Genomic DNA, 14944 nt, shown 5'->3' on the forward strand with positions numbered 1-14944 from the left:
GGTGAGTAGGTGTGGGAGTGCGATGAAGTAAGAAACTGGGAGTGGATAGGTGGAAGAGGTAAAGGGCTGAGAAAGAAGCAGGAAGCAGATGGGAGATGATAGTGGACCGCAGGATGAAGGGAATGAGGAGGAGAACCAGAACAGAAGGGATGAGAGGGTAATCAGAATGGAGAGTACAAAAAGAGAGGGGGAAGGAATTACCAGAAGTTGGAGGAATTGATGTTCATGTCATTGGGTTAGAAGCTACCCGGACTGAATATGAGGCATTGCTCCTCCAACCTGAAGTTAACCTCGTCTCTGCAGTAGAGGAGGCCATGGACAGACATGGCATAAAGGGAATGGGAAATCATGTTGACATGGGTGGCAACTGGGAGATCCGGCATTTTCCCGTGGAACCTCACTGCTTGGAAGAAGGGATATTTGCAATATACTACAGAATGATTAGGTCATGAAAGGTGGTCATCCAGCCCATCCAGTCTGTGACTGTTCTATGTACTGTAAGTCAGCTCCTTTATTCTCTCCCCAAAATATTTTTCCCTTTCCAGCTACTCGTGCAGCTCCTAGTTGAACACAACAATTGTAAATTTGCCTCCACTCCTGCTCTTGGCAATGCATTCTTGGTCCAAACCACCTGTTTCCACAGTTTGGAGTGCACAACTGTGCTTAGGTGATCACAGACACTACTCCAGGAAGGCAGAGGGTGTGTTCTTTCACCTGGATTGCAAGCTTCCCAGTTGTCCACAGCACCACTGACTGTACCCATTGCTTTGTGATTTCACACATGTACCACAATTCCATTGCCTCTACTTCTGCTCAGAACGGACCAGAAATTGGGAAGCAGTCCATCCTATTCCAGCCTTACATGCCTCCCAAATGTTATCCCTGTTTTGAACCACACCAGGGGATTGGTTACTGGGAGACCAGCACCATACTCTTCTTACTTGGCCCTTGGCTAAACTTATGATGTGCACAATCCACACACACATAAAGACAATATGTGTAATGAAAGCTGTGCCGTCATAACTAAACCCTGGAGCGGTCCAATTCCACTGTCCGGCCAATCCTGGAGGAGTCCAAATCAGATTGAAAATCAAGATTTGTTGTTGCCTGCTAGGTGGGACGGGGAAAAAAAAGAAGAATGGAGAAGTAAGAAGAGGATATCCCCACCTGTCAAAACCAAATGGAACTATTGATTAGAGTGCACTTGAAATTCCCCCTTTGGGCAACAAAACTCCTTTTGTTATGACCCTTTAACTGTCAGGCTCCTGAACCAGCATTGATACCTTCACTCACCTGACCTGATTCCACAACCTATAGCCTCACTTTCACAAACTCTACAGCTCATGTTCTCAGTACTATTTATTTATTTGACTTGCACAGTTTGTCTTCTTATGCACATTGGTTGTTTGTCAGTCTTTGCTTGTGTGCAGTGTTACATTGATTCTATTGCATTTCTTTGTTCTACTGAATGTCAGAATGAAAATTAATCTCTGTAGCACATGGTGACATAGAAATATAGAAAACCTGCAGCACAATACAGGCCCGTCAGCCCACAATGCTGTGCCAAACATGTACTTAGTTTAGAAATTACCTAGGGTTACCCATAGCCCTCTATTTTTCTAAGCTCCATGTACCCATCCGGGAGTCTCTTAAAAGACCCTATCGTATTTGCCTCCGCTACTGTTGCCAGCAGCCCATTCCATGCACTCATCACTCTCTGCGTAAAAAAACTTACCCTTGACATCTCCCCTGTACCTACTTCCAAGCATCTTAAAACTGTGCCCTCTCGTGTTAGCCATTTCAGCTCTGGGAAAAAGCCTCTGACTATCCAGAAGATCAAAGCCTCCCATCATCTTATACACCTTTGGACTTTGAACTTTGAACTTTGAATCCCAGTCTGCATGTTCTCAAACGGAAGCAAGTCAGTTGCTTATCATGACCTCAGCACCCACTTCCAAGTGCTAACCAATTTAGCCCACATAGTCTTACAACAGTACAGCAACCAAAGCTAATGGCAGGATCATACACTGGTCTAGGGAAAGCAACCAACTCTGATCATTGTCTATTAAGTCCACGCCAGAGTTTACATGTAGCAAAGACAGCATCTATCGAACTTCTTGAAGAGAAATATCCATGTTGCTCTTGATGCCAATCACTAGAATTAGGATCAGTTCCCATGGTGAAGGCCCGACATAAAGAACAGACACCTGATATCTGAACTGAATCACGATGTGCAGTAGAAACAAAAACATTAAATTTATCAAAGAATCCAACATGAATGATTAATTATTGTGCAAATTAAATCTGGCATCTAAGATCTTCTTTAAATCAGATTTCACCATAGCTCTGCAGAAATATTCAAGGTGTCTCTCTCTTGAAACCACATCACAATAAGCACAGCAATTATGCTGTGCACATGACAATTGTTATTGCAATTAGGTTTTGTAATTTATGTCCTTGCACAGTGTAATTTTCTCATCAAGGCACAGTCTGGTGTAATATTTAATGACAGGTGCCTAGAACAATATCAATACCGTCTCAGAAAGACAGTAGAACAATGCATCTGTGTGCTAATGTGCTAATTTACTAGTAAATTGTGAGCAATCCAATTCATTTATCAGGCATGAAGATTAACAAAAGGTTCGTGCAAAAGTGCTATCTGTCACACTTGCTTCTGACTAAATGATAGGAACCTGCAGAAAATATCTGAACTTCATACAAATTAATGGCAGCAAGAAAAAGATGTTCTTAATCTAGTAATTGCAATGAAGTAAGCTGAAATGACCTCTTACCGAACAAAGTCAGTCCTTACAGAGGGAGCTAATAAAGATAAAACTTGCTGGACTTCCTGCCAATCCATCTTTAATTTATTAGGCAGTCCCTCAGGGTCAAAAATGATTTGCTTGCATTCTGATTCGATGGGTTTTAGAGTGGCTGATAAGGCCAATGTAGAGCCACAGTCTCCCTCACAGATAAGGCAGGAGGTGACTATTGAAAGTGGCCAGTATAATGCTGGTGGCAAATTAAATGGCAGTCTTCAACTATAAGATAAGCATTTGGTATTGAATGAGCAAGCAGGACCAGAGGACAGACTGCAGAGATGAAAACAGAAAAAAAACATTGATTACAACTTGGTCTCTCTCCAAGAAAACCAGCTCATTGGTGGGGTGGGATCTGACAAATCTCAGTTCCTAACTCAGTTTATTGAAACGGGTAATTTACATATGTAGAGTGACACACACAAAATACTGGAGGAACTCAGCAGGTCAGGCAGTACCTAGTGAGAGGAAAAAGGAGTCGACGTTTTGGACTGAGAACCTTCAATAGGACATTATCCTGATGACGGGTCTCAGCCCAAAAACATCGTCTCTTTATTCCTCTTCATAGATGCTGCCTGACCTACTGAGTTCCTCCAGCATTTTGTGCTTGTTACTGTGGATGTCCAGCATCTGTAGAATCTCTTGCATTAATGATAATTGATAGTTGTAGCATTATTAACGAGCAATCCTGCTCTGCATATCGGCAAGGAAATTTTAAACTTGGGCAACTCAAAATGATTAATCCCATTAAAAAAAAAGGAGGAAATCTGGGACAAAGATCAACATGGCATTTATTACCTGCTTCTTAATATCTAAAAAGATCAATGTACTTACCTGACTGGAACAAACCAAATATATTTCTCAAAGCAAACTGAGACACAATGAACAGATTCAGTCTCAAAGTACAATTATAAGAATCAGAATCAGGTTTACTATCACTAATCTACATTGTGAGATGTGTAGCTTTTGTGGCAGCAGTACAGTGCAAGCCGCAATAAGTTGGAATTAAAAATAAATAAACAGTACAAAAGAGGGATAGAGTGGTCGTGTTCATGGGTTCATGGACTGTTCAGAAATCTGCTGACGGAGGGCAAGAAGCTCTAACTTGCTGAGGGTGGGTCTTCAGGTTCCTGTACCCACTCCTTGATGGTAGTAATAAGAAGAGGGCACGTCCCAGAGGGTGAGGCTCCTTAATAATGGATGCTGCCTTCTAGTGGCAGCACCTTTTGAAGATGGGAATGGTGGATGATGATGCACTACAATGACAATGCTGCAGATCTTCCACAGATTTTCTGTGTGGCCGACACCCCACCCAACATAATTGACTGTGCTTAAGAATAGGCGGCTGCAGTAATCCGGAATCCTTGTGCAACATACTGTACTAGTGTATTGTGCTGTTATAGAATCAGCTCAAGGAGGAGCAGGAGCAGGAGCAGGGACAAAATACCCTGGACGTAGATAATAGACCTACTGGAGAACCTTGAGCAAGGTAAAAGGTGATTCATCTGGCTGGTACCATTCAGCCATTCAGTAGGAGGGAAGGGATAAATTGATCTTGGAGTAGGTTAAAAGTCTGGCACAACATTGTGGACTGAAGCGCCCGTCCTGTGCTGTGTTCAATGTTACATTTTATAACTCTGATCCTCTCCCCATTACAGACTGGAGTTCCTTTTCTTTTAATTTGGGACAAAATTTTGATTATATCTCCACTTACTACATCAAACGTTTGCAAAAGGTTTATTAAAAATGCTGCAACAAACATAGATTCTATCTTCATCTCCGAGAAGGCGGTCATCTCTACTTCTTTGTTGTTATCGGATTCACTTATTCCCCTTCTCTCCTGCCTATCCATCCTTCAGCTGGACTTCATAAATCAGCTGGCTGTATGAAATTGGCACCACTGTGCTTGCTAATCCAGTTTGGCTCCTGGAGCACTAATACCAAAGTTCAAAATTCTCGTACCACGTCCTTGTTCTAGATGCACCATAGCCATGCACCTGCCTTCTACCCTACAATAAATCCATGCCTCCAGCTTCCTCACACCCTTCATTTCTCCACTAGCGGTTATCTAAATAGCCATCCAAGTCTTAAACCTAAATGCCCATGTCTTTCCACCACTACCCCCCTTCAAAAGAGATTTTTTTTGACTTAATTATGATCTCAAGTGGAAGGTATCTGCACAGACTATTTCAGGACCACAGAATTCCCCAACTCAGATTGTGTCCAAAAAGTTACTTTGGAATTGTAGCAACTGTTATATGCTATGAACCAAGGCATACATTTGACACGCAACAAAGGCTAACAATCTATAATGAAGTAAGCAGTCAGTTCTATCACCTTTACATGTTAATGAAGAAATAAAGATTTCCCATCCTCACATAATGCCACTGGACCTTGTATGTAAACCTCTGAGAGCAGTTACAGGAATTCTTCAATTTATGAATATTCTATTGATGAATACTTGCTATAATATCATTAACTCATGTCATCCTAATCTTTTTACTTTTTGGCAAAACACACAATGCTCCATTCTGTAGTTGTGAACTTCCCATGATTCAGGACATTGACAAAGACAGGTGTGTGAAAAGGGGCCCATAGGATCATTGGGGACGCAAGTCATTCCAACCACAATCTGTTCCAGCTGCTACCATCTGGGAAACAGTACCGCAGCATAAAAGCCAGGACCAACAGGCTCCGGGACAGCTTCTTCCACCAGGCTATCAGACTGATGAACTCACGCTGATTTGAGTGTACTCTATATTACATTGACTGTTCTATTTTTATAAATTATTATAAATTACTAAGATTGCACATTTAGATGGAGACATAACATAAAGGTTTTTACTCCTCATGTATGTGAAGGATGTAAGAAATAAAGTTAATTCAATTCCTCCCTCATCCCCAGAATGTACTATAATAAAATACATGTTAGCTAACCATTCTAGTTTACAAAATCTCATTTGTTGACACATTTTCCAGGGACACGTGCCTTTTGTAAATGGAAGCATTTCTGTTGTGCCTTGGTGTCATGGCTCACTTGAAAGACTTTCTCATTATTGGATCTGGAGCTTAAAATTACTGTAGGACTTCATTGATTTGGCCGTGAATGCTACTGCCAAATCTCAGCACAACACTAGCAATAACATCGTTATTTAAACTCATGATAGGTGAAGATATTCCTGACTTATTCATGGAACAGTTGCCTACAGAGCTTGATTGAACAAAATGCTCTGTCAAATTAAGGGAAAGCCTTTCACTTGACAAACAATCGAGGTCCCTCAGACCACCCAAGCAAATTGCACAGTCTCAATCCTTACCTACTCGCCAGCAATCCAATCTGTGCTGCAAGTGGAAAAATAATCCAGGGAATCAGCATCTGGTCACAATATCTCTTAATATCCCCTCTGGCTCATTCTCTGTGCTTATTTGATTATACCCTTATGAAGTACCTAAAGATGGTTTCCTAGATTCTAGGCAATATGAACATTACAGAAATTAATAAAATGATACTGAATTCCATTTGTTCACCACACTTAACATAATAACAGCTAATTTTAAAACTCACTGAATCTTTGTGTGTAATCCCTTGTAGCCATCTTTAATTAACAAGGATTGTTTTCCCTTGTCCTGCAGCAATATCACACTACACAAGTATTCAAGATAAAAGTGCCATATCAAACATGCACACCTGCTAAATCTGGAGTATCAAGTACAAGTTGTTCCCCGGACACTTCCCTTTTGGCAGAACAGATTGAGATGTCGGTGTTTGCTAACAAGTGCATGCTTTGCTTGGGTGCTCTGACTGATCCTTTATTCTTCGGCACACAAGAGAACTTGATCAGATTTCCAATCAGATGACTCATCAGAGAATGCTACCAAACCAAATGTGCACCAGAAAAATCAGGAATTCTATTCCTGTGGACAGGGAAGATTCAACAGCAACTTTCAACAGAGAATTGCACTTTTCTGAAACAATAAATTGAAAAGTTCTGGGGAGGATAGCAAAGATTTGGGACAAGTTGAATAGATCAATCAAAGAACCAACATTGAATAAATAATTCTGCACAGTATGATTCTGTTGCTCAGAAGTTGATGGTTTGATCTATTTTCTGGCAATCCGTGTCCTGTCATTTTGCTCTCATTGTATTTACACCACATTGCTGTAAACAACTCTGGGTAACAGAGCCAAGTTTAACAAAGCTATTGCGATCCAAAGAACATCAGGTTTAATAGCCAACCACCTGAACCAATTCAATAAGAGCAAGGAAGAAGGGAACTGGTTGAATTGAAGCCAAATTAAGTAAAGAGGAATGAAGAGAGGCAAAGAAGGCAAGATGAACTAAAAATGAGAAAGGGGGACATAAATGAAAGACAACAAAACATTCAACAATAATAAGCACATTTTAAGATTCAGATTCAGATAGATTTATCACATGTACAGCCTGAAGGCACACACTCAACAATTCCCCTCTGCTATCAGATTTCTGAATGGATATTGAACCCATGAACAGTACATTTTTTCTCTCCTTTTGCACCACTAATTTAATACAATTTAATATATATGTATATATATATATTGCAATGTAGCACTGCCGCAAAACAACAAATTTCACAATATATGCCAGTGATTCTGACTCTGAAATTCATCATTTGCATTAACAACCAACACACGGATGTGCTGGGGGCAGCCCGCAAATGTCGCCACACATTCCGGTGGCAACACAGCATGTTCAGCAGAACAACACAGAAAACAATGAAACAAAACATAGCAAGCAACAAAGCAACAAATGCACACTACTTTCTGTTCCTCCATCCCAACAGCACCCAACCCACATACACTGGCCTCTAACACAAGCACAGGCCGTCTTCGGCCTTCAGCCAAAGAGCATTTTAATACACATGTATCAATAAAAATTTTAAACAAGTACTTGAGATAATGTCAGCGAAGTGTGAAATGTATAAAGATTTTAACCCAGTGTCCTAAAATGACGTTTACAAAATTATCCATTTAATTTGCCATTCTGAGCATTCAAAAAATTTCACACCATGAAAAAGGCTCCATCCTGACTCTACCAGGAGTGTATATGACAAGACTGGCACATAAAATGACATTCTGGGCAATACTTAATTTTAAAAATATGTAGAAACAAATCACCGTCTATTTGTCTGAAACTTTGCAGCTTCATTTATTCCTTTTCGGGTCTCCAAGGTTGAGTCTCATATCAGAACTATAAATTAATAGCTTCAGGCTACTCCAATGACCAGCCTTGAGAAGCAATTCTGCAATTTCACATCGATTAATTAATTGCAATAAAGAGGCTAATGGCAAAGTTTTGTTGATGTTACAGAGAGGAGACAAGCAACAAAAGACATCCAAAGATTATGGTTTATGGTAGTGTAATAGATTACTGGACTAGTTATCCAGAGCAACACTTTCAAATCATGGCAATTGGGCAAAGTAAATTTAGTTAATTAAATAAATATGGAATAGAAAGCTTACATCAATAATGGTGACCATAAAAATAGTGGATTATAATAAAATAGTGATGAGATTTTGCTGATGTCCTTTAACACAGGAAATCCTCTATCCTTACACAGTGTGAATCCGCAGTGGCTTGCTTGTCTTGAACTAACCTAGCAAGGAACTCAGTTTTTTAAAGATGACCATTGAAATGCTGTGAACAGGTAAGAACATACCCAAAGAATTAGAAATAATGGCGTGAATTGGTAGATCTTTTCTTTGCTTTACATCTGAGCCCAAGCACCACCCCAATTCTCCAATGTTCTAGGAATCAATGCAACCCAGCCTCCCACGATCCAATCCCTTCATGGTTCCATGCTCAGAACTGATAACACAGCACATTTTCATTTGACCACAATTGGAGTACTGTGTACCGAATTGGTCACAACATTGCAGGAAAGATATCATTAAACTGGATATACTGCAGAGAAGATCTAAGAGGGTGCTGTCAGGGCTTGAGGGTCTGAGTTATAGGGAGAGGTTGAGCAGTCTAGGACTTGAAGCTTAACGGACTGAATGGTGAACTGAACGATGTATAAAATAATGAGGGTAAAGACAATGAGGGGTGCACATAGTCTTTTTCACAAGGAAAAGAAACTAAAGACTAGCAGGGATAGGTTTAAGGTGAGAAGTGAAAGATTTAAAAAAATGTCTCCAAGGGGGTAGCATCTTCATGCAGAGGGTGGTGCATATGGAATGAGCTTCCAGAAAAAGTGGTTGAGCTGGGAGCAAAAATAAAATTTAAAAGACATTTAAGGTACATGGCTAGGAGGGGAGTAGAGAGATAATGGCCAAACTCAGACAAATGGAACTTGTTTGGTGGACCTCATGGTCTGCATGGACTAGTTGAGCCGAAGGGCTTGTTTTCATGCTGTCTTTCTTTATGACACCAATGCCCTAATGTTCCTTGACCTTCCAAATCTCAAGATCTGTAAAATTCTTAACCCTCCAATCAGACACTTTTGCACCTTTCCCAATGGATTGAGCCCCAAATCCCAGTCCTGAGCTTTCCAGTGAATGCCCCTATGCATCATCCTCAACCTTCTCCTCACCTCACCCCACCACAATTATTTTTTCTTTTTCTTCTTCTTCTTCTCTCTCTCTATCCCCTCCTCCACCCCCCCCCCACACACAATCAGGGAGATGGTACAGGAGCCTCAGGACATACACTCAACATTTTAACAACAACTTCTACCACTCTGCTATCAAATCTTATGAACCCATGAACACGATCTCACAATTTTGCTCTCTTGTTGCACTATTTATTTTATATACATTTTGTATTGTAACTACTACTTTTTATCTATTGCACTGTACATGATGTGGTACTGCTGTGCAAAACACACATTTCACAACATAGATCAGTGATAATAAACATAATTTTGAAATTAAGTTCTAATTATAAGTTCAACAACTAATGGACAATTTTGATAAATAACCAAGAATTGACAATTTCTTGGATGATGATGGTTTATTGTTTGCCAAGACTTAGGTTAGTCAATAGGGGAATGCAACTCATCAGAACAACGGCTATGGATCAAAGGATCTATATTCTGAAGATTACTTGGTTGTTATTGAGAGATTTCCATTTTTTTCTTTCTTGGCTTCACAATTGGTGGTGGCAGACCTTCATGGCCAGGCCATGCCCCAAAACCTTTGTCTTCTCGTCTGTTTTCATAAAGTGGCTCCTTAAAACCCAACTCTTTGGCCCAGCAGGTCAGGCAGCATCTAGAGAGGAAGAATCTTGTCAGTTGTTCTCAGACAAGATGTTTGCAAGCCTGCCGCTTGGAAATATTCAAAAGGTCAGTAGTTTACATGATCAATAGGTGCTAAATAAACGTAAGTTGTTGCTATCAATGTCTTGTGGTTTGTTACCTCACTTGTTACTTGAGTGAAATGGATTGGCAGTACAAAGAATACTCTGGTCAACTGGATTAAATAACTTGATTATCCAATTGCTCTTTTCCCATGCATGAGTATTCAGCTGGTGTCAGCCTGATAGCTAACAATGCACCAATTTCGAGATGTGTTCTGCAACTTGCATTCCTCAGGAGATCAGTTAACATCAGTGCATAATTCCACTTCTAAGTTATTTCATCAAAATGAAATTATGGTGAACATAATTAACTATTAAGGGTGGATAAAATTAGTAGCTGTGATTCTTCATGACCCACTAATATCCTGCCAAAACCACTTGGCTCCCTAATTGTTCTCCAGACCTAAGGTCCACCTAATGTCCATGCTCATTACAGAGGAAAAGACAAATACAGAAGAAAGTATGGAAAACCAAATTAACACACTCAAAATGCTGGAGGAACTCAGCAGGTCAGGCAGCATCTATGGAAATGAGTAGATAATCAATGGGTCTCAGCCTGAATTGTTGACAATCTACTCTCTTCCATACATGCTGCCTGATCTGCTGAGTTCTTCCAGCATTTTGTGAAGTATATTTTATTACTCTGCAAAATGCCATCACTCAACCAATTGTTTTGGCTCCCGATAACAGTACAATTATTTTTGCTTAGCAAAGTCTATCTGTGTAAATAGTTTCAACGGTTTTAGTCATCAGTAAACAGCTACTGAGATCTAACTGGATTCAAATGGCATTTCTTTCCTGGAGTTCTTCTATACAAATACTCATGTGAACTTACTCTTCCTTTAAATAATGTTCTAATATCAAGCTTATACAAACAAAACTTAGTACTTGTAAAATTTGCTACAGACTGAATTACTTTCAATTCCATTTATAGATTAGTATTTTTCACAGCCATGGAACCTAGAGATCAGAATAAGTGTCTTGAGATCGATTAAGTAATAAACTGATCTATCAAAACTGCTCAGAAGAATACCTTTTTCAATCAGTTGATTAATCTCCTAACTGGGTAAATGGTGTATGAACAAATATGCTACAGGAAACAAAATTAAGAAGTTTGAATGTTTTTACTTCCTCCTAAAGTCATTCATACAGCTCAGCACTCACGTACGCAGTTAGCAACGTTATTACACACAACAGATTGAATGGATTTTGCATTCCATCAGTGATTCTCAGCAGCACTTAATAAAATGTGGCTTAGGCAAGACCAATAAACAAGAATTTACACCACAGATTTTTAATTCATTAACCTTTGACAGGCTTCAGCTAACTAGACACAATTAAACCCGTGGATCTGTCAAAATGATGTTTAGTGAGGATAGATCACAAAGCCCATCTGCTGATCAATGTACCCTTTTCAGTCTAAAGTACTATTGCCTGCTAAATCCAGCATTTTTGATTATATTAAGTCAAATTTGTCCTCAAGCATGTTTCTTGGAGGGCAACTTCAGCAGTGATCGATTTTTCAGTAAGCAAGTGTGCAATCTGTGTGTGTTCTGGGATAAAAGGAGTTTGTTTATCGACTCATTCAAATGCAAGTTCAGCAGATTTAGTTCTATATATAACATTTTGAATTATAATCATTTGAGATCTGATATAGTAAGCATAGTATACTTGAAGGAACAGCTGATAGGCACCCAAGGCTGGTCTTATGCATAGGTCTTTTGGAAACTGACTATAGAGCTTGTCCATGCTCATCATTCAATGCCATGATTACTATTCTATCTTGACGGTGACAGTGGTGTCTGAAAAGAGAATGCTGTCCAAGTTGCATGCCATCTTGGACAATGTCTCCCATCCACTACATAATGTACTGGGTGGGCACAGGAGTACATTCAGCCAGAGATTCATTCCACCAAGATGCAACACAGAGCGTCATAGGAAGTCATTCCTGCCTGTGGCCATCAAACTTTACAACTCCTCCCTTGGAGGGTCAGACACCCTGAGCCAATAGGCTGGTCCTGGACTTACTTCCTGGCATAATTTACATACTATTATTTAATTTTTTATGATTTTATATTGCTATATTTATACTCTGTTCTTGGTTGGTGCAACTGTAATAAAACCCAATTTCCCTCGGGATCAATAAAGTATGATTATGACTATGACTATCTGGATTATGAAAGATGAACCTGTAGGGATTTGTTTGCCTAGCAATTCTTATGCTCATGTGTTGAAAAGGTAACGCGCTCACAGGATGATTGTGTACCAGCTCCAAAAGTGCCATTCACACACTTAGTAATTCTATTCTTCTTCCCTACCAAAAAGCTTTCCTTTTCACCTTACCCCGGCTTCTTGAATAACCTCATTCCTCTCTAAAACTCTGTTGAGGCATAAAAGAGTAAAACAATCCACAAGGTTGAAACCCACACGATTAGTAAGACCTATGTATGTTGCTAATTGGAAAATCCTGAAGGTCTTCAAGGGGCACCAAGCACTGTATATTTTAGGTCACTACACTGTGACCACTGGCTTCAACGCTACATCCTCAGAACTACTGACTTTTCAAACTAGCTGACGAGGATTGACCCAGCAATACCCAGAGCACTCTCCCATCTTAACAACTGGACTGTCACCTTCCACAAGTTTTTCTTAATCTTTAGCCTCAAAGAGAGATGGCATTGAAATCTTCGATTCATCCTCAGCTGAATTTTTTTCAGAATTAGGAACTGCAGCAGAGAGAATCACGTCTTATGATTCTGCCGTGCACATTGTGTTCACAGTCAAGATAAACATTATCCAACATTGCCCTCATAGCATGAATCAAGTAGAGTTCTCTTTCAGTCCAGAATCTGTTTGATTAAAACATTAATATAATTTCAATACTACAGAAAACTTTTATGAAGTTATAATCCTTGGCTCTTCTTCAATTTTAAATAATACTTGCACAATTTGAAGCATCATAAATGAGATTACAGAAGTTTCCATTATAGTTAATGAATCTATTTTATTGCAATCCACTGAAGATTGGGCACATATATTGAGTACATTTGGAGCACACCAACCATATGAAAATGGACAGGCAAAGTCCCTACAACCTTTCTGGCCAGCCCCACACAGCTGAATTGTCATAGATATCATAACATGTGCTTCCCAGGTGCAGACAATGTAATCTGCTAACAGGGATGCACAGAAAAAATTCCCAGGCCACTTAAGTAGAGAAAAAGGATTCGGTAAAATTCTTCTTCAGCTTCCTTGGATATTAAAAGTGATCCTGGAGATTACACTTAATCTGATCAATGTTAAACAATGTCTCCCTGCTGTATAAAGTGATCTCCATCCCAGTCAGAAAAAGGGTTCAGAGCTCACTTGAGTCTGTTAGACATGACTCGGCTACGAACAACAATACTGCTCAGCTTCAAATTGCATGCACTATTTCATAGTGTGACTCCTCTGTTCTCTTTAAAATATTTAATGAAAACAATTATTGCAGATAAACAGGTAATGCTTTAATAAACTGAAAATCCTGAACCCAATCTCAAACATCCAAAGGACATCCAACTTCAACATCTTCCAATAATTTTGCTTATTCTAAATTGCTTTCAGAAAATCTGAAAGTAATTAAGCTTTCATAACTTGCCACTTACCCGTTTCCCTTGAGATCTGCATAAATGCCTCCACACCGCTTTCTCCGTAGTTACCCTCAGAGGCTAGAGTGGAGACATAATTCCATCCAAGGGCTGTAACAATATCCACCATTGCTTGAACTTGGTATGAGTCAGGAGGAACCACTCGGGAGAAGAAGTCATACCGGCTGTTGTCACTCAGCTCAGGAGCAGTTGACGCATAGCTGATCTGAGGGATCTGTATGAAAAACCAAATATAGCATTCTAAATCTGAAAATGCAATTGAAACAGAGAAAAAACTGCAGGTGCTAGAAACACAGAACAAAAACAAAAATGATGGAAACATTCAACACTCAGATCTGATGATAAGTTATCCATCTAAAAAAGTGGGTTTTTTTGTTTTTCTCTTTATAGATGCTGCCTGACCTGCTGAGCATTCTGGCATTTTCTGTGCTTTGTTTTTCTAAACAATGACCTCATCAAGATTCATAATTGGTAATCAAACTGGTAGGTGGAAGTTCTGGTTTACATGTAAAATAAGGCCATTTTCCATTGCTGCAGTTGGCAACCAAAGCCCATATAGAAGGTTGCTATGCAACTCCATTTGGTTGAGAATTCACAGCAATGAATAAAAATAAAGGTGTTGCAAAGTTGTAGCATACAATCTGGAGAATGTTTTACTCGTCTTCAATTTTATTCTCCTAGCCACCAGCACTGAAAGGCTGCTGCCCAATGTCAATGCCTTCCAGCAGCAGTCAACCTGAGCACCTCCTAATTGTCCACTTCTTCTGTTTGCATTGAGTATGGATGGGCAACGCATCTAAAAAGCAGCATTGGACTCTTTTATGCCTCCACATTGGAGAGTGGCAAGATACTTGGTAGTGTGGAGGAGCAGAGGGATCTGGGGGTACATGTCCACAGATCCCTGAAAGTTGCCTCACAGGTAGATAGGGAAGTTAAGAAAGCTTATGGGGTGTTAGCTTTCATAAATTGAGGGATAGAGTTTAAGAGTTGCGATGTAATGATGCAGCTCTATAAAACTCTGGTTAGGCCACACTTGGAGTACTGTGTCCAGTTCTGGTCGCCTCACTATCGGAAGGATATGGAAGCATTGGAAAGGGTACAGAGGAGATTTACCAGGATGCTGCCTGGTTTAGGGAATATG

The 14944-nt window shown here is 39.8% G+C and overlaps 1 protein-coding gene across 6 annotated transcripts in view; it reads right to left on the minus strand.

Moving 5' to 3' along the window:
* The window catches only part of LOC134351680 (metabotropic glutamate receptor 8-like), a 440260-nt gene that overhangs the window by 235611 nt on the left and 189705 nt on the right, over window positions 1-14944 (minus strand). For all 6 annotated transcript variants that reach the window (XM_063058170.1, XM_063058165.1, XM_063058168.1 and 3 more), the window contains one exon: window positions 13801-14017. In XM_063058170.1, coding sequence (XP_062914240.1) covers window positions 13801-13912 — 112 coding nt within the window. In that variant the 5' untranslated portion in view covers window positions 13913-14017. The remainder of the gene's footprint in view (window positions 1-13800; window positions 14018-14944) is intronic.

Source organism: Mobula hypostoma, chromosome 9, assembly GCF_963921235.1.
Source record: "Mobula hypostoma chromosome 9, sMobHyp1.1, whole genome shotgun sequence".
In the NCBI taxonomy this organism is placed as follows: Eukaryota; Metazoa; Chordata; class Chondrichthyes; order Myliobatiformes; family Myliobatidae; genus Mobula; species Mobula hypostoma.